At 39.8% G+C, this 22,475-nt stretch overlaps 1 protein-coding gene across 1 annotated transcript in view; it reads left to right on the forward strand.

Annotated features, from left to right (window-relative positions):
* Positions 1-2,752: 2,752 nt before the first annotated feature.
* LOC103779620 (transportin-1-like) overlaps positions 2,753-22,475 on the forward strand; it is a gene marked incomplete at both ends in the record, with an annotated part of 35,526 nt that continues 15,803 nt past the window's right edge. The window contains 4 exons of the mRNA XM_008947261.1: positions 2,753-2,885; positions 12,715-12,864; positions 19,438-19,544; positions 20,678-20,811. Coding sequence (XP_008945509.1) covers positions 2,753-2,885; positions 12,715-12,864; positions 19,438-19,544; positions 20,678-20,811 — 524 coding nt within the window. The remainder of the gene's footprint in view (positions 2,886-12,714; positions 12,865-19,437; positions 19,545-20,677; positions 20,812-22,475) is intronic.

A 22,475-nucleotide genomic window follows, 5' to 3' on the forward strand; every position in this document is an offset into this window, starting at 1 on the left:
ATTTTGCTGCGTTGTGAGGGGGTTTTTGCTTGCTTCGAAGCTAGAGCGTAAAAAGCTGATCGTTACGCTCGTTAAAATTAACAGGAAGGGGGGAAATCTCTTTGTGTCGTCTTGTGCTTCTTTGCAGTGCATTTGGGGTTAGTGTTGGATTGGGTTTTCTACCCTGTAAGGCCCTCATGGTTGTAGAAGTGATGATTTAGCAAGGTTTTAAGGAGCGAAGATTGAGAGAGTAGAATTTTAAATTAAGACTAATAGAAACATGGGACTTGCAAAATAAACCCCTCATTTATGGTCTCCTGCTCCTTGAGCCAGACATATAAATGCTTTAAAGTAACTAGAAGCCTTGAAATTCTGTGAAGCATATGAGTTTATCATCTTGATCCCTTTTATTTAAGTCATTTGCTTATGACTTAAATAATGACAAGAGAGAGCAACCAAATTTAAGTACATAAGGACATATATATATGTATGAATATATGTATATAAATATATGTTATTTTAAAAGTTTAGCTTGAAGGCAGATTTGCCTTGCTTGCAGGCTTTTGTAACAGCTGCGATGGTGAAGCTTAGGAAGGCTTCTGTTCTTACTTGAAAAATAAAGGTAGTTTTCATCTTGATCGTCTTGTTCTTGCAGCTATGTTTCAGATATTTCAGGTGCTATTGTGTGATTTGAAAAACCCTCAACAGAAGTATCTGACCAAGTAAAGTGTTCTGATAATGCCCCAAACTTAAACTGGTTCTCTTTTAGTATTTAAAATACAAAAGTGTTTATAGCAACAGTGTTTGCAGTGTAGCTTTAATGTAAAAATACCTTTTAAAGGTCTGCTTCAAATAATAATGCCCGGTTTGTTTATTGAAAAACAGCGGTATACCTGTGGGATGTGCACAGTAGGTAATCCTGTCGGTCTTGAAGATTAATAGAAACTGACTGAACGAAAGTGCAGTTAACCGACTTTTACGTTCTTTTTAAATGGTAATGGTAACACTGCTGTGCTGAGAGATCTGTGTTTTCAAGGAGGTCCTCCTTTGTTGGCCTGTAAAGGTTAGAGAAGCAGCATGTTATTACCAAGGTATTTTAGATCAGTTTGGAAAAATGTTCTAATACAATTTGGCAGGCCATGTCCTGTAATTTTTCTAAAAAATATGTATTTGTGTGTATATATATATACACACGTCTTTTGAGACTCTTCCACCAAAAATCTATGATAGCTGTGGTATTGTAGAATCCTACTTAGTAGCATGTCTAAGCAGAGGTGGTTAATGCTTTCAAATTTGAAGTTCTCTCAGTCCCTAATTTTTGTAAGATTATCATTGTGTTGATTCTGGTGCTCTTTCTTTATGATGCTATTTTGGCACGTTTGAGTGCTTAGAACTCAACTATAGCAAAGTGGGGAGGGCAGGTTAGCCAAAGCCTTTTGGTAACAATGTTATGAATTGGTGAGGATTCAGGTATTTTTCAAATGAAGATGTTACATGTTTCGTGGAGTAAAAAAGAAAGTTAAGGTGGGTGAGGAAGTTGTTAAGAAAATCTGGCCTCTAAGCTACTCTGATTCTTATACCAGTTAAGGGTTTTCTAATTATGTTTCTATTAAATACTGCTCTTTCTGTTCACTTCTGTTGCTGCCTTGTACTTTATCTGTTGGAATTCGTAGTTGTTAGTGATGTTCAACTGACAGTTTTGGTGATTATGTTCCTGAAGTTTTGAGATCTCAAAACATGCTAGCCTACTTCATGGTTGTTCTTGAAAGAGAAGGCTTGGCACCTTTGACAGCAATAGTGTGTTTTTTCATTTCTAGGGGCTGTGTAGAGTGTTCTGTTATTTTCCCTTGAACTGGCTGTCCTCCTGTTTAAATTTCATTTCCTTTATGTTCCACAGCAAAGGAGCTTGTGGCTGTTGTAAGGGTACTTCATGCTCTTAGTAGATGGAAAGGGGGGAAGCTTCTCTACTAAAGTCACTACTTGGTGCAAACAGCCTAAATATCTAAAAATGAAATTCCTGAAGTTTGTAATTGAGACACTGGCTGCCGGTCATTGGAAGGAAAATGAATCCTTTAGAACTGGAAGGCATTTACTCATCTATCAAGTTCTAACATGTATGTATTTGGCTAAGGTTTAGCTGCTTTGAATATATAGAGGTTTTGCTAAACAGCAAGTAAATGCCTACGGAGCAATATTTTTTTCTTCTAAAATGCCAGATCACTGTTCTAGCGATGCATTGGCAGAATACTGGGAAATCTGAGGCAGAAGTAGTGACAAGTTTTAGGAAAAACTACTACATACCTTCGCAGCTGTTCAGAAACAATCATTCTTCCTGCAGTTAAGGAGCATTTTGTTGCTTTGTGTTATGAAACTATGGTTGAGCATGAACTTCTTTGTACAATTATTTGTGCTTTCACAATTAAACTGGTTCTTCTTGCAGAAAGCTCAGGCTGTGGCTAGTCAGCACAGTAAGAAGTCTATGTCTAATACTAAAATGAGTGGATTTTCAAAGTCATAGTCGTATTTTAATGCTGAAATGCTTCTATTTATTGCGAGGGGGAGAAAGATGTGTTATGGGATTTTGTCTTAGTGGGATCCTTAGGTTTGGTGGGTTTCTAAGTGTAAGTGTTGAAATCCAAAACTACAGAGGAACCTTTTTTTAGTGGCTTTACAAATATTTTTAAGGATCTGGTAGTTTCTGTGTATGTCGCTGGAGTTTTTTTTTCCCTCTAAATTTCCCCATAACTAAGAGGTACATAATCTTTGTATCCAGAAAACTATGAATGTTGTGTGTGAAGATACAACTTTCTTTAACAGTATCTCTCTTCAGAAACTAGAACAACTCAATCAGTATCCAGATTTCAACAACTACCTGATTTTTGTTCTGACGAAGTTGAAGTCTGAAGGTAAGATCTTGAGATATTTACTGCTTTATTCTATGTGATATTTTTAGGATTTTATTTTAAAAAGAATATTTAGCTTGAAAGAAATAGGAAACTGATGTCTATAGTCAGTTTACTGCTTGGTTGAGCTCCACAGTCCTGTAGAACTCATTTATCCTCTTAGGACTGTTTGTGGAAAGAAATCTGATAATTTATTGGTACCTGTAGTTTCAGCCTTGTAATAGATTCCATTATAGATGTTCTATGCAATCTTCCCAGCAATGCTGGAGCGTCTTACCTTCATCAGACTTCAACTGGCTGCTGTCTTACTCTTACGGATGTTAGTACGAGCTGTGTGTGACATACTGTGTAGGCTCTACCAGTTGGTAAATTCAGACAATTCCGTAGTAATGGGCAGGGTATGTGAAAGATTGTATTTTCAGCATACTTCATCTACCAATTTGTGAGGTCTTTGACAGTGAAAAGACTTTTTTTTTTTTTTCTTTTTTCTCCTTGATGTCCTGCTGCTAGTACTGCTTCTGCCTTCTAGTGTTTCACTGCTGGGTTTCTGGATGCTTGCTTTTTTCCCTTTAAATTAGACTTTACTTACCTGTAGCCCTATAATATTGAAAGAATTGGCAAGAACATTTATCTGGAGTTTTAACTGGTGTTTTGTTGTGTTGTCACCTTACTTTGGGAGGAAGAAAACAAAGAAGGAAGAAAGTATATTTTCATATTTGAAGGCTGGAGTATATCCCAGTGTTTTTGTGTGTTCTATGTAGGAAGTTTACTGATCTAGAGAAGTGATTGTCTCACTGTACTCAGCACTGGTGAGATGATATCTTGCATACTGTGTCCAGTTTTGGGCACCACAGTACAAGAAGGATGTTGAGCTTCTAGAGAGGGTGCAAAGAAGGGCAACAAAGTGGTGGAGGGTCTTGAGAATAATCCTTATGAGGAGTGGCTGAGGGAACTGGGGTTGTTTAGCCTGAAGAAAAGGAGGCTGAGTGGAGACCTTATCACTCTTTACAACCACCTGAAAGGAGGTTGAAAGGGAGCAGGTGTGGGATTTTTCTTAACATGCTGCAACTGGCAGGACAAGAGGAAATGGTATTAAGTTACACCAGGGGAGATTTAGGTTAGACATCCGGAGAAACTTCAGCACTGTAAGGGTGATCAAACACTGGAACAGGCTCCCCAGGGAAGTGGTTGAATCACCATCCTGGATGTATTTAGAAGCCATCTAGATAGGGTGCTGAGGGATATGGTGTAGAAGTGGCCTAGTAGAGTGAGATAATGGTTGAACTTGATGATGATCTTAAAGGTCCTTTTCAACCACAGTAGTTCTGTAATCACCTGTAAGGCTTTGGGGAGTACCTCAAGTTTGAGAGAGCAAGCTTTCAAGGCCTGAATCAGCCAGGATATTAAAGTTTTGAGGAAAGTACCCAGGTAGAACACCATGTGCCTTTTATCAGTAACTGAAAAATGAGAAGCAGAGTAAGTCCAGTAGTGGAGTCTGCACAAAGGAAGCATTGAGAAAGGTGTTCCACTTTTTTTTTTTTTCCCCCAAATTTGTTTTCTAGCATTGCCTTACTTGCAAGTTTCCCTTTCTTCATTCTGTTCACCACTTGAGCTTGAGTTTCTACACACTGATGTGTGTTTAGTGATGTGTCAAAATCTCCTGCTACCTTGCGTTGGTGGGACTACTTTAGATTTACTTTGAATCCAACCAGCAGCCCTCCATCATACATCATTAGTCCTGCCCAAGCAAGATAAAGGGACCATTGGAACTGTTATTCAGTAGCTGCAACAATCCTACATCCTCTTTTGGAATATGTTCTGAGGACAGTTACGAGTTCATCACAACTGGGAAAGTATTCTTCCTTTGCCCTCCTGAAGAGGTTTCTGTTAGTGGTTTGTCCTAAAGTTGCACCAAGTTTCTTGGCTAGGGGAAAGAACTAGTGTGCTTCACACCACAGACCAAAGCACAGTTATTCATGCTGTTGGAATTCCATGGTTTTGCTATGGCCATACAGTGCCTGCAGCAGGAGCCATGATAATAAGCTTCCAACATCACTGACAACTTCCTGAATAAAAATTCAGGTGTTTTGATAGTGCATGAGAAAAAGATCTTGGTTTGATAGCAGATGGGAGTAACCTTTGATTAATTTTTTTGCCACTGTTGAAACCGCTGCTGAGAAGACTCTGCTTAAGGGTACACTTAGGTGGCAGCTCCTGAATGTGGGTATTTTGTAACGGTTAATTGAAATGTGTGTTAAATAGTCTTGTTTTACCGGGGGGCAGGTTGTACCAACTTATCTTTGGCCTGAGTCTTAGGCCTCTGGAGGCAAGTAACTTGGTATGCAAACTTCCATTTGCAGTCAAGTAATTTACACTCTTTTAGCACCAGAGGTATTACTTTTCAGTTGCAAGAAGTGTAAGGTCTCATTCTCTCCAGTGTTAGCTTCATCAGGCTTCTGTGCCTGAACGCTTGTGACTTGCTGGGTTTAGGTCTATTGTGGTACTCCTTTTATTGGTTTGGTTTTTAAGTTCTGTGAGCCTTGTTAAGCTGTTGAAGTTTGTTCAGCTTTGGTCTCCCTGAAACAGATGTTGCCCCACTACGATTTCATGAGTGAAAATATATGGCCTGACATGCAGTTATGGCATATAAATGCCCTAGCTTTAAGCATTTAAATTTTTGTTTTGTTTTATTTTGTTTTTCCTTCATTTGTTTTTGGGGTGTTTTTTTGGTGTTTCCCCCCCCCCTCTTCTGACCATTACACCTGCCTTATTGTTGGTTCTGTGGTGTTGTGTTGGTTTGCTGACCCCAAACTGCTACACTTAGTCTTTCAAAGTATCCTACTTTGGCATGGAACATTACAGAGAGAAAGGTCCTGTCCCCACCCACCCCCTGCAAGTTTTTGTTTCAGCAGAAGTCTGCATGGATGCGAATTTATTTTCTGGTAATTATGACACTAATAATTCATCTAGCTCTGCAAGCAGAATGTGAAATGGCTTTTTTTAAACTAGTACTGGGATCCTAAGTGGTGTTGTGGGTTTGATGTGAATGTTTTCTGATGAGTGTTGGGATGGATTTAAACTTGATCTGGATGTCACTTTTTGTGAGTCCATTCCATTATTAACTTTCTTGGCATGTTGGTGTTGAAAGATCTTTAAAGCTGAGCAAGAAAAAGACCATTGTGTGAGATCAGGTGCTAATTTGTCAGCTACCAGTTTTAGGAAAGTATCGTTGGTCAGGATAAACTTAAAGAAAAAAAGTGGTTCAGCGGCTTTAACTTTTTAATTAGAAGAAATGTCTCCTTACCACTTTCTCACACCAATACTATTGTCCAGGAGTGAATCCAATTGCATTACAATTCAGAAGTCAAGTCAGATTAATGTACCCGTACAGCTTAAAATGCTACATAACATTTGTAGTGTCCTACTTAAATAACAGCAAAATATTTTTTTCTTAAGCTCAGATACATGAAGAGTTACAAAAAGAAATTAAGCCCAACTGAGTTTTAATAATCAATGTATGAAGTAGTTGGGGATGTACAGGGCATGGACCTGTAACCGGCTTTGACAGAACTTCTCAGGTGTCCAGGGTTGGACGAGTCCACAGTTGCTATCTTAGAATTCACCTGTCTCCAGAGGAGACCAACACAGTCCTGGTGTTTCCAGGCTTCTGCAAGGAGGCTACCCAAGGACTTTGGTGTATGTTGGAGGCAGACCCATGTTTTGTACAGTGCTGGAAAGTCCTCCCAGGCAGCTTTGGAGTGTTTTGGCCTATTGACTCCTTCATGTACTTAATCACATTGGTTTAGATTCTTCTAAAGTGCTGTTCACTGTTAGCATTTTGGGGTTGAGTCTTGTAATATATTTTTATCTCAAGTAGGTTATGGAAAGGGCAGAAGTTTTCAGTCTTTACCTTTATTCTTAAGTGCATCTTATTAGCTGAATGTAGTCTACTGCAAGTGGTATTTCTTCATATGTTTCTTTTAAGTCAGACTCTCCTAGTCAGTGATGTTTGGTTGTTTCTCCCATCAAATCTAAGTGTGCTTAAAATGCCAGTATCAGGCGTCCCTATGTGGTGTTTTTCTGCAGAAAGGGAAAGTGTTGCTGGTGTGGTTTCTAAAGGCACTTCTATCCACCAAGCAGTACATGACTTGGGGCAGTTCTGAGGTGCTTCTTACCTGAAAAAAACCTGCCTTCTACTCATCAGGTTATGTGCTGGTGTCATGATTTAGGCTGTGGTGGCTCTTAGGAAGCAACATCACCACCTCTTTCTAGATTTTGAAGTGCTTGGGCAGGTGCAATTGGTTAGGTGACTCCTTTCATGAAACCAAATCTAGCCTTATAAAGGAATGCCCATTAATACTTCTCACGTGCAAGTAAAAATGATGTTAATGCCAAAAAGGTGTAAAAGGAATGGAACCCATAAAAGACCAAATATTTTTCAATACCACCATGAATTATATCCACGGTATTTTTGACCAGCTCCTGTCTTCAGTGAGAGCAATATAAAGAGCCATATAAAACCACATCTTGATCCTTCAGTTTGATGCTAATATCAGTAATGGGCTAAGCCTTACTACTGCTTTTGCAAAGCATTTTAAACTCCATTATTCTTCTTCTATAATGACATGATTCTCATTCTTTAGAAACGCATGAAGGTTTTACTCGGTTATGCCTTCTGCTTTCTAAAGGTGTTCAGGAGCAGCAGTGCCATGACCGAGCCATGAGCAACCAGTGATGATTGCAGTCTGTATTCAGCTCAATACAGGCAGCTCATAACAGCTTAGCCCTGCAGCACTGGACTGGGCAACACCATCCCATCCTAGTGAGGTGGTCTGCTTTATCTGAGGGGTCACTCACTGGCTGCTCAAGCAAGTACTGATTCAACACTACCTTTTTTTTTGTATCTGTGGGGAAAAAAACATTTACATAACTTCAAGTGATGGATGTTCTCTGAATCAGTAGATATATTACTGATTGGAGGTAATTCTGACTGGCATGCTTTAAGTTTCAGGAGTTTTAAGCATTTCAAAGTGGCAGACACTCACAGTTGCCCCTCGTTTGCCTCCCTTGCCAAAGGGAGGCTGATGAAGTAAGTAGTAGGTAGAAACTGAAAACTGAAAAGACTGAGGATCGATTTCAACTTGCTCAGATGAGATAAACCAACATGGTCACAGGTCAAAGCTTCTTAGATATAATCTCATTTTCACTGGTACTCTATGTAGCAGAGGATCTGTTACTTTGTTCCTGGTAAGAACACTTGTGTAGCCAAATCCTAGGAAAAAAAAAAAATCAGTTTCTATAATAATAGAAAGAGATAAAATTGTATAAAGACATATTGAATTAAAAGTGGATCCAGTGGTCTCTATTTTATTGTTGTTCCTAGATGCGCAGCTGCTTAGGAACAAGACCTCCACTAGTGCCAGAACTCTATTCTGCTGTTCACCAGAGTGCCACCTGATATGGCTAATTGCAGATCTGATTATAGTGTTCAGAAAAATCAGCTGGGGGGGGGGGGAGTAGGAAATAGACAAGAGTACAGGTTTATGAAATAAAAGTGAGAAGATTTTGTCTCAAATTAATTTGGTGTTACAGGGGAAGAAGTCTTACTGGCAAAGAAGGGTACCAGTTAGAGAAACAAAATAGTCTGGCTATACATGCATGCCACCATACAACTTTCTACTAAGCTACATCTGCAGCACATAGAAAAAAGGAGAATGTGTTGCACAGCATGCCATACAACACCAGTGTTCATGAGTGTCCTGTATTTTGTGTTTCCCAGTTCTCACTTAGCAGTTTGAGCAGTACTCTGAATTACTCACTTGGACAACAGCCTCATTTTACTCATCCAATTAATCCTTGTGGTCTAACAGCTATTCATATGACAGATTGTCACATGTTTCAATATATAACATTCACCTTTGATATATTCAGAGAGTGACAAAACTATTCATCTGACCAAGTAATTTCTCCAGATAGGTTAATGACACTAAATCCTAATTTGTTTGTTGCCAAATGCTGTCTAAGCAACTTCCGTTGGGAAGCTCTATTTCCTTTCCCTGTGTATTATGACTTAGTGTGAAGGTACTTGTCATCTACCCCTCGGCCCCAACAAATAAACACCAAAGAGAGATTACGCTACTTTTTAGATGTTCTCAAACTGCAACAATATCATGCTTTTGTTACACACTTTGAGATCTTGTAGTGAGTACTTCCTTATTAAGGATTCTTCTGCTCTTGATAGAATTCTAGCACCTATTTAATTGCAGGATCAAGAGGTGATAACATAAAATGGCATTAGAATGAAGTAGTGCTGAGACAACCAGTTTGCAGGGATGTAATAGGGAAGCTGAAAGTAGGAGTGGAGAGACCAGAGTCTTATTTCTTTAAACTGCTCGTGTACTTGTAAGCCTGTAGAGATGTACAATTTTTGGCATTCTGATTGACTTGTGGTCATTTTAGTTAGAATCCAGAAGCTCCCATAACCAACCACAAGCTAATTGTTGGTCAGCAGTTCAACACCTTTTCTGTAGTGTCCACAGCTCAGTTTTATTTACAACACCATCTTCAGAAGTGTACCTGTTGCTACTTAGTCAATAAATAAGCAACACTTAGCATCTGTGTAATGTTCGAGCTTTGTTTTAGTGTCTTGCACATGTTCCTAAGCTTAGACAATTGTGTTAAATTATTTTCCATGACTCAACATGAGTCAATTGAGCACTGATTAATTTCAGACTAGACACTATGTTTCAAGGTCATTTTATTGGGTTACGCTGAATGTTTTGAAATGTTGTCAGCCCTACTTCTGACAGGGTCATAAACCATGGCAGTTTAAACCAAAAGTCTTATAGTTAAGATTACTTAGAAGTCCAGTATCAGAAAAGTAGGGTCTTTTTCTGCTAGGAAGGTTTCTGCAGTGTGTTCTTATACATTAGGACAGAAGCAATTTTTCATCTTCTACTTCCCATACAGCACTGCTCTTGTGGGAGTCTTAATTTTTTTTGCTTTTAGTGCTTTTAAGAAGCAATCAGTCTCTCATTAATAGATCATAAATATGCAATAGTGGTGATAGTCATGAGTTTTATAGAATTTTTTATTTGTACGTGTTAAATCATATCACTAGTTAAAACACACAGAAGGACAGCTTATTTCTGTCAAAGGCTTAGCAGCTTTAAAACTGAACTTGACAGACAGAGCAGTTTTGCTTTAGGAACTTTGATCCTGACACTTAAAGTTGCCAGTATCACAAAACTAACAGATTAAAATATAGCTGTGCTCATAATCTTTTCATCACAGTCTGTGAATAGATAAATGCTACTTCTATCCCCGTTGCTCAGTTATTTTAGGAACTAGGAGTCAGTCTAGGACGAGGATAAGAAGACACAGTGAAACAAATGCTCACCTGAACTTGCAGGTGGGTTACAGCTACCTTTTTGCTTTCACATGGGCACCCTATATTCTGCAAACCTTCATTAGAGGAAATACTAGTTCTTAAAACACTGCAGTAGCCCTAAAAATATTTATATCTGTGTAACTTGGGCATGCATCCATTTGCTGTTTGTAAACCATTCAAATCTGGAACTAAGTATTAAGAATCTTGCAACAGAACTGAAAATTTACTGAGAACCAACTGATGATTATGTGATATGGCCTTATTGCAAAGTGAGCCCATAATTTAGGTGTTGCAGTAACAACTCCATCCAGACTCAAATTACTGTCTCCTCACAGTGTAGCTGTTAAGTTGTTGAAAACTGTGGATTCTATAAATATCCTTGTGCAATCACATTATTGGGTAAGTTTGTTGGTTTTGGTTTGTTTTGTGTTGGTAGGGTTTTTTTGTTTGTTTGGTTGTTTTTTTTTTTTTAAAATAAGATTTTGACTGGTGTAGTTTGGTTGGTGTTTGTTGGTTTGTTTTTTTTTTTTGCGGTTGTTGTTGGTTTTTTTCAGTACCTGAGTAACGGATTCTGTCCTGTTTCTCTTAGCTCAAGTGACTGGTGTTTGTTAGCACTAAGTCAGTCTTATTTCTGCATGTCACATCTCACGTCTTGATGGTAATTGGTATTGCTTTTTGGTTTTAGTCTTTCTTCTTTTTCTTGCTTCACGAACTCTTCCTCATTTGTCAGAGACGGGACTTTCACTATGAATTCCATGGAATCTTTGTTGCAGGTCTGTGGGACTATGAAGAACAGTCTTAGTGTTATCTTGGTTAAAGGAATAGATTTAAGATGCTTTATGCAGCTGTATACCATAGAATAGTTCATGAAGAGAAAAGTGATGCTGAAGTTTCACCTTAATGCGACCTTGATTTTTACCTAAACCAGCTGACTAATCTGACTATTTCTGACCCAGTGAAACTAATAATGTCTGTGTCTCTACTTGGTGAGATGGAAGCTGTTGCCTTGTCCTGTATGTAAGTGTAGCCAGAGGCATTCTAAAGGATTAATGTTTTTCCTTAATGCACTGTTTAATATTTTCATGCTGGAGATTATACTGATAGTGGCTAATATACTGTATTGTAGTCAGATGTTGGTTGGCACTGGCTGCTTTCACCCAGGAAGATGCTGCTGGCTGATAGAGAACGAGTGGCTGTTGTATTCTGCCTCTTACTGTGGCTTTCAAGGGTTTCAAATGATGTGGAAATTAAAGGAAGACTCCTTTGGCTTCCTTCTTCTCCAGGAACAACTTTGAATCCTAATAATCAGTTATGGATGATTGAATTTCTTGAAAATGTGTGTACCAACTAATGAATTACAGTTATGTAAAATAGTTGGAGTTTGTACTATATTGGCATAAAAGTTGCTATAGAAATTTCAGCCAAACCTGAGACTGATCAAGTGGGAACTTCTTTCTTCATTCCTCACCTGATCTTTTTTTAATGGTCTCTTCCAAACTTTAAACAACATAATAGAATTACTTGATCTGACTTGCCAAGTAATAATCATATTAATACTTGTCACATTTCACAACCAAATTCTGTGGCTGAGAAAAATTCTGTGGTTGAGACCTATCCAATCTTTAATATTTTTATTTGAAATAATAATCTCTTTCTTTCCTCCTCAGTTCTCTTAGTGTCACGGTTTAGGGTCAGGACTGCCCCCAGACCTGTAACGGACGCTGTCTGTTAACATACACCCCACCCCACCCCCAAGGAAAGAGAAGGAGAATGCGGGAGAGAGACTTCATGCTATATAAAGCTTACCTTTTAACATTGTTTAAAGACTTCTTTCTTTCTTCTTAATTATTAATTTGATAAATCGATAGAACAACTAGTATCTGAAAGGATTACAATACCTTGTTTTGTAGAAAATTGTATTTCTATGGGAATAGGGGATGGAGGATTTAATGCATAGTCCCTACATAATTTCTGTATTTTACTATGATGAAAACAGGTGTGCCATCAGTTTCTTACAGTGTCAGTGTTGAAGCAAGCCATTCTGTATAATCAGAATGTTCAGATACCTTTGGCTGACCAGTTTCTTTCATGAGCCTCCTATACCCTGTAGACTTCAAATCTATTTGTTATCTGTGTCTCTATACCATTTTAACATGATACATCTCTATGTAACGTATCTCTATAAATTTTTTTCTTAATGTATAGAATTTATAGTACTGATATTCTAAATTTGGATAAACCAAAATCATGAACTCTGAAACTGAAAGGCTTTGTTATTTGAACTGATGGGTGTATGTGAGTTGAATTGCTGTGAGTTGAAAGGAGAAATAAGGAAATGAAAATTAAAGTTTATATAAGCATTGCTCGTGTTGCATTGTTCTGGAAATCAGCCTTATTCCCATGAGCTGATTGAAGGTTGACTGTAACTATTTTCTGTTGCAGATGAACCAACACGTTCCTTGAGTGGTCTCATATTGAAGAATAATGTAAAAGCACATTTTCACAACTTTCCCAATGGGGTAACTGACTTCATTAAAAGTGAATGTCTGAATAACATTGGTGATTCCTCCCCCTTAATTAGAGCTACTGTGGGTAAGTGTGCTCTTATTGCTGTGTTCTGCATACTGAAAATGTTACTGGTATGGGTGAGAGCTTCACTAGTTGTGTAACCAGTTATTAAACTCCTAAAAGTGTTTCTGAAAATTGTCACAACTTCACCATGTTTTAATGCTGATAATTATCTTTGGTGTGAATATACAAAAGTTAGATTTACATTTGCTTCCTGTTCTCTTAGAACTGATCCTGCAATTCAGTTTGTATCTGTTGAAATGTAATCAGACATGTTTGTTTGAACCTACTAAAATGGAGCTTGCAGGCAATTTCTTTACCTAAACCAGAACAAGGTAAAGGTCTGAATTCAGTGCTCTTTCAGTATTCTCCTTGCATCAGTTGAACACTTCTGCTGGCTGATTTCATGCTCCCTGTCCCCCATATGCACATGCGTGCACATCCCTTCAGGGAATTAACATACCATGCATAATACATCCACATAACGAGTTTTTGTTTTTCAATACCTTCTGTCAGAAAACAGCAGATAAAGTGTGGTGTGCAGATCATAGACTCACAGAATGGTTTGGGCAGGAAGGGATCTTAAAGATCACCTAGTTCCAATGAGAAGGTTGTTTTATTACATGGATTTCTGATTTCAAAGATGCTTTTAGTACACCTCTTCCATAAAATATGCATATTTACATTAATTTTATTTATTTCTAGTTAAAGTGGTTTTCTGTCTGCTCTTTGAGAATACTTCCTCCAGTTAGTAAAGTCATAAACCTAATTTTGCTTGTCCACTTAAAAAAACTAGAAAAAAGTAAAATAAATACATGTAAGAGTACTGTAGAGAAAATCAGGGTGGATGTCAGTTCAGAAAGAAATTGTCCAGGGTGACTCCTCTTATAAAATACTGTAGCTGTTACTGCTCCTTTAGAATCCTTTGCTTTTTTTGTAGGGCTCCTTCTTCACATGTCTAGGCTGTGGACGATGGGCTGAAGAAAAATGCTTATCTTAGCTTTTTCCTGCTGTCTTGTCACTTGTGAAGCTACTTTACTATGAATTTTATTAATGTTCCATTTTCGTAATGACAGCAGAAGGAAGTCTTTGGGTGGCAGGTACTTCTGTCATTTTGGGTTGTAAAGAATGTATTCCAGCTATATTTGGATTGCTGACTTATAGTTGTTTGGTGGTGATGGTTTGTGTTCCTTTGGGGAGGGTATGGAGGAGGAGTTTGTTTTTGAGCAGTTAGTCTTTTAATTTCTCCTACTACTGTTTGTTTAATTGCTCAGTTACTGTTCAGCTTTAAGTGATGCTTGCAGGGATTATTCAGGCAGGTATAAACAGAAGATGAGTCGCAGCTGATGAACGATATGCTTGTGTAAGAGTTGCTATTTAGGATGTGGTTTGCACCCAGCCATGTGAAGTAATTGTGTTGCATCTTGTAGCCTTCTGTCTCAATAGTGAGGTTAGTCCAGTACTCACTGGTCTCTTGGTACGAGCTAGGTGTAAATTTGCTACCTACCTAGGCTGCCGCTTTAGCTTATGAGTTGGCACGGGCTAGTCAAAGGTATCCTTTGAGATGCATACGGATTTTTGCCATCCAGGTACCATCAATTTAACTAGTCAGTTGGAAATAAGACTTCTGGAATTCTGACAGGAAGAAGAGCAAGTACATCAAAATAGCACCAAAGAAGATTTAATGCTGCATTAAATACATAGATTGCTGCTGCCCTGGCAGTTGGGTGAAGTCACCTTCCTTGGTGACTGGAAGGAGGGAAACATTACACACATTTTTAAAAAGAGTAGAAAGGAGGGCCTTAGGATCTCCTGACTTGCCAGCCTCACCTCTGTGCCTGGGAAGATTATGGAGCAGATCCTCCTAGAAGCTATATAAAGGCATGGGGAGGTAATTCAAGATAGCCAGCATGACTTTACTAAAGGCAAGTCCTGCCTGACCAACCTAGTGGCTTTCTACAATGGAGTGACTACATCAGTGGACATGAGAAGAGCAGTGGGTGTCATCTGTCTGGGCTTCGGTCTGCAAGGCCTTTGACACCGTCTCCCGCAACATCATTCTCTCTGAGTTGGAAAGATACAGATTTGATGGGTGGACTGTTTGGTGGATAAGGAGTTGGTTGGATGGTCGCATCCAGACGGTAGTGGTCAATGGCTTGATGCCCAAATGGAGGTGGGTGATAAGTGGTGTCCCTCAGGGGTCTGTGCTGGGTCCAGTGTTGTTTAATATATTCATCAATATATTAAACTGATATAGACAGTAGGATTGAGTGCACCCTCAGCAAGTTTGCAGACACCAAGCTGAGTGGTGCGGTTGACACGCCAGAGGGATGGGATGTCATCTAGAGGGACCTGAACATGCTTGAGAAATGTGCCCATGGGAACCTCATGAGCTTCAACAAGGCCAAGTGCAAGGTCCTGAACCTGGGTAGGGTCAACCCCTGGTATCAATAGAGGCTGAGGGTTGAAGGGATTGAGAGCAACCCTGCAGAGAAGGACTTGTGGGTGCTGGTGGAAGAAAAGCTGCACTTGAGCCAACAATGCACAGTTGCAGCCTAGAAGGCCAATTGCATACTGGGATGCAAAAAGGAGGTGTGGGCAGCAGACTGAGAGAAGTGATTCTGCCCCTCTAGTCTGGTGAGACCACACCTGGACTTCTACATCTAGCTCTGGAAGCCTCAACACATGAGGCACATGGGCTTGTTAGAGCAGGTCCAGAGGAGAGCCACAAAAATGAGAAGGCTAGAGCACTTCTCCTGTGAGGACAGGCTGAGAGAGCTGGGGTTGTTCCACCTGGAGAAGAGAAAGCTCCAGGGGGACATTATGGTGGCCTACAGGAAGGCTGGGGAAGGACTGTTTACCCGGGCATGTAGCGATAGGACAATGGGCAATGGTTTTAAACTAGAGCAGGATAGATTTAGATTAGACATTAGGAGGAAGTTCTTTACTATGAGGGTGGTGAAACACTGGAACAGGCTGCCCAGAAAGGTGGTGGAGGCCCAGTTCCTGCAGATGTTCAAGGTTGGGCTTGATGGGGCTCTGAGCAGCCTGACTGAGTTAACATGTCCCTGCCTACTGCAGAGGTGTTGGACTAGATGACCTTTAAAGGTCCCTTCCAACCCAAAGCGTTCTACAGTTCTCTGATTCAGTCTCCTTTGTGGTCTCTAGCGTCTAGTGCTAACCTCACAAAAGCCAATACCTTTTGGCCAAGATGGAGGTGAGCTGATTAATCCCATCCTCAGAAGTCACCTCATTGAAGAGTATGAGCCTGGTAATAGAATCAGTTTTAGAGCTGTGACTTGAGATCCAAGTTGTAGCTACATGTTGTATCCTTACATAGCTTTTCCCTATTTTAATCCCCAAATGAGTAACAGTGTGGAACTTCTCTGTCCTCTGCAGTGCAGTTTTTGGAACCCCATATGCAAAGATTGAAATATGGATCCAAGTTCAAGAAAATGGCTGCATATGTTGAGGACCCATGGACTTACCAGGAACTAAATGCATCTATTTAGGAAGAGTCTGATTTTAAAACTTTCTGGGTATTCTAGTCTGGGCGGGACCTTGCTGTTGCTCCTGCTTAAAAGCAAGCATAGGAAATAGTATGAGGATTTAAGAGTAGTGGCAGGACTGGAGAGCTTCATTGCAGAAGGAAAATGGAAACTAATGATTGCCTTAAGAAGGAGAGTTTTGTTACGAAGTTCAGCTTTTTGGGATTAAGGAGTTCAGAAATCAATTTCAGGAGCTACAGAGGCAAAACATTATCCCAAAAACCCCTGCCATCCCCCTGTCCTGTTATTGGCGTGACAGTCCTGAAGCATAGCTGCCTTTATGTTCTATTTTTTTATTGTAGAATTGATGCTGTAAATTGGGGGTTCAGATAACCAAAACATTGACATAAAAGGTGCTGTTATAACAGTTAGACTGATGGTTTTAACAAGTTCTGACATCCCCCTGGAATTTGTTCTCTTATATGTTTGCTGCTCAATTAGCCCAGCTGCTATATTCATTAGATAATAGATTGGTCAAGTGATGTATCAGCAGATTCTGTAATACTGGTTTTGAAGTTCATTACAAATCAAAGAACACCTTTGTAAAGAGTTTCATATTCTCATGTCTAACCTTGCAGCTTAGTATGTTGGTCAGAAGGAGGAGCTCATTTTAACTGTTGGCTGTAGCCCAAAGTCAGACAGCTGTAAGCTACTAAGTTATTTCTTTACCTTGATTATTATTCTGATGTCCATGTTTCTGAGTTTGAAGTATTCCAGAGAAAGCCCTAAAAGCTAATCTCTGGTGTCTTCTCTTGTCTGCTGGCTAAATAGAGCAGCAGGTGGGTGGCAAAGTTTCACATTCAAAGAGGCTGAAGTTCATTACAAGCCTGTGAAGATTCCTTTTAACATGAACATAAGTGCCTAAAACTTAAATTTGTGTGGTTGTATCCTTATTGTTTCTAGAACCCTTCACAAATCTTTGAATACTATGGCTGTTGCCTCTTAAGTTTTTGATGGTCTGGTATTATTCTCTTTCTTTCTTTTTTTTTTTGGTCCCCACCAAGGTGTCATTTCAAAAACAGTAGCACAGCATTAAATGGCTTCTGCACCCACCTGTACAGAAAGTTCATAATGACATGGATGGTCCAAACTGCATGCTTCTCTGTTGCAAGGGGTAGCGGCCTCAGGGTCACGTCCTGTCTATGCATCAGGAAGTATTTCCGTCTAGGTTATCCTCGAAGGAAACTATTCCTAGAAGGAAGCAACTATCCTAGCTGCTGTGTGGAGTAAGCCTTTTGGAAGAACACCTGAACAAGTTTTCAAAATAGTCTTTTCTTCAGTTGTGAAAGCTTGCACATATTACAGGTGTAACAACATGGTTTGTCATCCTCTGAAACCACTTCTAGGACCTTGATAAGATCTTCAACCCACTCTATCCCAAAACTACCTGCCCGTTTGGGACTCTAATACAACTTATATCACATGTTAGCCCACAGAAGTTCCAGGAATTTCATTCTTATGCTTATTCTTGAACACATTAATTTTAATTAAAAAAAAAAAAGGCAGATCATTAAGATCCAGCTACAGTAAAATAAGTGTTTTCTATTAATGAATCTGATATTCTTTGCATGACCATATATTCAGGGGAAATGCAGTCTTTAATACTCCGTAGATCTCTGTAAGCCTTTGGGAATCTTTCCTAATAAGTTGCAGTTATAAAGAGAACTGGATGCAAACTATTTCTGGAGCTCTAAAATTGTGTTTTACCTCTGTCATCATTTTTGCCCTTTGTCTTTGTGAGTTCTCCAGTCCACTGCATGAAAGGAAACATGATGCCAAATACCTTTTAGTTGCTTTGCGTCTTGTCCAGAATACCCTTTGTTCTGTAATGTCTTGTATTCTTACGTATTTAACAAGAATTTTACCGTTTTATTCCAAAGAAAAATTACATATTGAATAGCTCAGTGAAAAAGCTTAGAAAAGCCTTTTTCATTACTTATCACTGGGGAGATTACTAGTTGTAGTGTTTTCATGTTCTTCTGTGTTAATACTCATTAGAAGTGGCTGTCAGTAGCATAGCAGATTATGCTACCTGTTTCATTTTGTCTTGAGGCAAAATGGACTCATAAAAAAATCAATTCTAGTTAATAAGCAGCCTTCCCTGTTCCTGTCACCTAATTACTTTCCCCTGGGATTTCTCTATGTGCTGGAAACAGAATTAGCGACTCTTTGGGCTGACCTCTCTTCTGGATCTCAATCAGCCAACCCATACAGCTTATCACTGGATGACCTGCCATAGTATGTAAGCTTTTAGTAGGTTGAGGAAGATGATGAAGATGATGTGAATTGAGGTGGATACTCAATATTATACTGCAGGTCAAGATTTGTACAGTCTTCAGTGAATGTAAAGCCAAACTACCCTGCAGTGTTTGGGCATGTTTATTTCCTTAACTGGATTTTGTGGTTCAGCCCCAAGCAGAAGCGGGGGACCACATGGCCACTCGCTCACCCCCCAATCCCCAGCATGGGAGGGAGAAAAATACAAACCCCAGGGGCTGAGATAAGGAGAATTTAATACAGTAGTGCAGAAGGGACAGTAAGCAACAGCAGTAACAACATATAAAACAATATAGAACAAAGGGTAAAGGACAGAGATCCACACAGGCTCCGGACGGCAACTGTGTCTCGCACGCCCTGGACTTGGGAACCCCCCGGCCCGGAACCCGCCCTTGCCCCCGGCCTGCCCAGCCTGGCCCTGCTGCCCGGGCACGGGGTCAGCATGGCAGCGAGTGACCCCCGGCTGGGCTGGCTGGGCCCGCCCGCAGATTCCCCCCTGGCAACCTTGTCCCAGCCCAGCCAGGGCTCTGCAATGACTTCGTCCTTGATTTCTCATTCTGAGCCCTTCATGGTGGCAGGAAGGAGTACCCACCTTTGCATTTCAAAGACCTTCAAATACCATTTATGATGAAATGTACTTCCTCTTTTTATGCTTGCCACTTCTCAACAGAACAAGAACATTCTTAACTCAGATGTTTGAGAGGAGAAAAATGAGAAAAAATTGGTATAAAACATGGACCTCTCATTTCCTTCATCCTTGTGATTCCTTTAGGCATTCTGATAACAACCATTGCTTCAAAAGGGGAATTACAGAATTGGCCTGAACTCTTACCAAAGCTTTGCAGCCTGTTGGATTCTGAAGATTACAATACCTGTGAGGTAAGGAGACATAGTCATCTGAATTTGATTACTTTTACCTCTCTTTATAGATACTATATATATATACGTATAGTCGTGTGTATATGCATATATATATATATGCACTTATATTCTCCTCGGAGGACTGTGTCTCAATTTTGATACTTTTTCTTCTACCTGCATTCCATGATCTTACTGTTCATTGAAACAAATTTGTTTTCTTTGCATAAAAGCAGAGTAAGACGGCAGATGGGCTGTTGTAGCATCTCGCCTGAAAAGCATCCTGAAGTTAGCACTCTCTGATGCCTATCTTTCAGGCATCATCAGCAAATTGACCCTGGATTTTCTCTTACTTAGTAGTGGAGTTCATTCTTCTTGTAAATTAATATAGAAAAGCAATCTGTTATGGATGTATCGGGGTGAAATGAATGGTTTTGTTCAGTGTGTATGAAGGAAAATAAATACCTACTTAACTGCTTTAAACTATGAGGAGGAAGAAAGCCTTGCCTGATTAAAAATCTGTGATCGTACAATTTTAATTACTTGATACTGTCTCCACGAGGTGTATGAAGCATTTTATATAAAGTAATCCTTAGAGGTAGGATCATGATCCAAGATGCTGTGCTTTCATGTAGTGGTTTGGTGCTGTTTCAACCAAAAAAAAAAAAAAAAACAAACCAAAAAAACCCAAAACCAAAACAAACAAACAAACAAAAAAAAACCCAACCAAACAAACAAAAACCCACCAAACTGAAAATGAAACTGAAATTGACCATCCTATCCAGAGTTCTGGTTTTGCCCACTGGTGAACCATGAAAGGAAATACAATTGTATATGTAATTAAGTTGGATGCTTCTGCACCTGGGCATTTATTTCTCAAGAAAGAACTAGTTTTTAAGCATTTTAAGAAATTTTGGAATAATTGAGCATTGAATGCTGAAGTCAAAATTGCCACTTATCCATTATTAACTCACTCCGCTGGGGAGTGTACAGATGCCAGTGTAAAGTGCTTAAATAAGAAGCCTGTAAGGATATTTCAGTTTAACTCCATATGTAGCTGCATCTACTGTGTTATGTTGCAGTTACCTGTTTACAAAACCTGAAATTTTGCTTTCTTCATAATGTAAAAGGGGATTTTTATTTTCTTTCAACAGGGTGCTTTTGGTGCTCTTCAGAAGATATGTGAAGATTCTGCTGAAATTTTAGACAGTGATGTGTTGGACCGACCACTCAATATCATGATACCCAAGTTCTTGCAGTTCTTCAAGCACAGCAGTCCAAAAATAAGGTATGTTTAGATGTTACACTACAGTAGTTATGCGTTACCTGTTAAAATTTTATTTACATAAGCAGCAAGGTAGCTATTTTGTCTGTTTAAAACATGCTTAGTGCTTTTAAATGATTCTGCAGAGATCCACAGGGTTTCCGTGCATTAGTAATTTCCATGTTTATCTGCTTAGTTCAATCCCACTTCTTTATACATCTTCCAAATGTACAGTCAGTCTATGATTTTCAAAACCAAACTGTTTCTTTGAAGTTTTTGCATGCTATTATGAAGAAATGCAGTGCTGCAATTAGAACTTAATATTCTGATTAGAAAGAACAATTTTGCATTCATTTTGTAATGGCTTCTGCAATGGGACAGTCAAAATTCTTTTGCTGACAATAGTTCTTGAGTTTTTGCAAAAAAATTTTTGCTTTCACAGCACCAAAACCTAGAAAGCTATTTATCTTTCATCTGAATCAAATTAAATGGCTCCATCATCTTTTCACTTTAAAATTGTATTAACATATCTAAAGTAACAGAAGTATAGGATAGAGCAGAAAATCCAGAATTAAGTTGTTACTGCAAATAGTAATTACAAAGAACAGTGGCTTTTACCTTGAAATAAGCCAGCAGTGTGCACCAGCCACAAAGAAGACTAATGTTATCTTGGGCTGGGGTGTTGCCAGCTGGTTAAAGGAAGTGATCCTTCCCCCTCATCTTCCACGTGAGGCCACACCTGGAGTACTGTGTCCAGCTGTGGGCTGTCCAGTCCTTTTGCTGACCACTTGCCCAATCTAGAATGATGTTACCGTTAACAGGCAGGCCAGCAGCCAAACCCCTCTCTCCACTCTCACACACGAGAAATCCAAAGCGCCAGACAGCCAGAGGGAGGAACAAGTCAATGCACTCACCCAGCACAGTGGACATGAAGAAGGGAGTGAGCTGGGCAAGGAGCCAAGCCATGGGAGATGGTAGCAGCCAGGCCATGAGCCCAGTTACATATCAGGGACTCAAGAGACAGCTTCATGTTCTGGCCCTGCCATCCTGGGAACTCCACTTGCTGTGAAGAGTCAGGGAGCCCTTTTGATAGCCAGAATCCCCACATACACTCTCCCAACCCCACTGCAAGCAGTCAGCTCTGTAGATATGGCTTTTTTTTCCCCCCCCACAATTAAATTGCAAGTGGGGGGCACTGGTGCTGATATTCTCATCAGCTCCCACGCAAGGCTAGCCAGACCCTGGGTGAAAAGCAATTAGGAGGATCTTGCTTGCCTGGTTGTGGACATCATCCAGGAAATATGCCAACCCTCATTCAGGGCTGGGGGTTTAACCCCAGCATTTCAGCATTGCAAGGCAGACATGGACATACTGGAGAGAGTCCAGCAAAGAGCCTCAAAGGTGATGAAGGGCCTGGAGCATCTTTTCTGTGAGAAAAGGCTGAGAGAGCTGGGACTGGGGGAATTCATCGATTTATGTAAATACCTGAAGGGAGGAAGCAAGAAAGACGTGGCCAGACTTTTTCCAGTGGTGCTCAGTGACAGGATGAGGAGCAGTGGGCACAAACCAAAATACAGGAAGTCTCCACTGAACATCAGCAAACACTTTCTTACTGTGAGAGTGAGCAAGCTGTGGCACACATTGCCCACAGAGGTGATGGAGTCTCTATCCCTGGAGATACTCAGAAG

Source organism: Merops nubicus, unplaced genomic scaffold (assembly GCF_000691845.1).
Source record: "Merops nubicus isolate BGI_N331 unplaced genomic scaffold, ASM69184v1 scaffold16479, whole genome shotgun sequence".
Taxonomy (NCBI): Eukaryota; Metazoa; Chordata; class Aves; order Coraciiformes; family Meropidae; genus Merops; species Merops nubicus.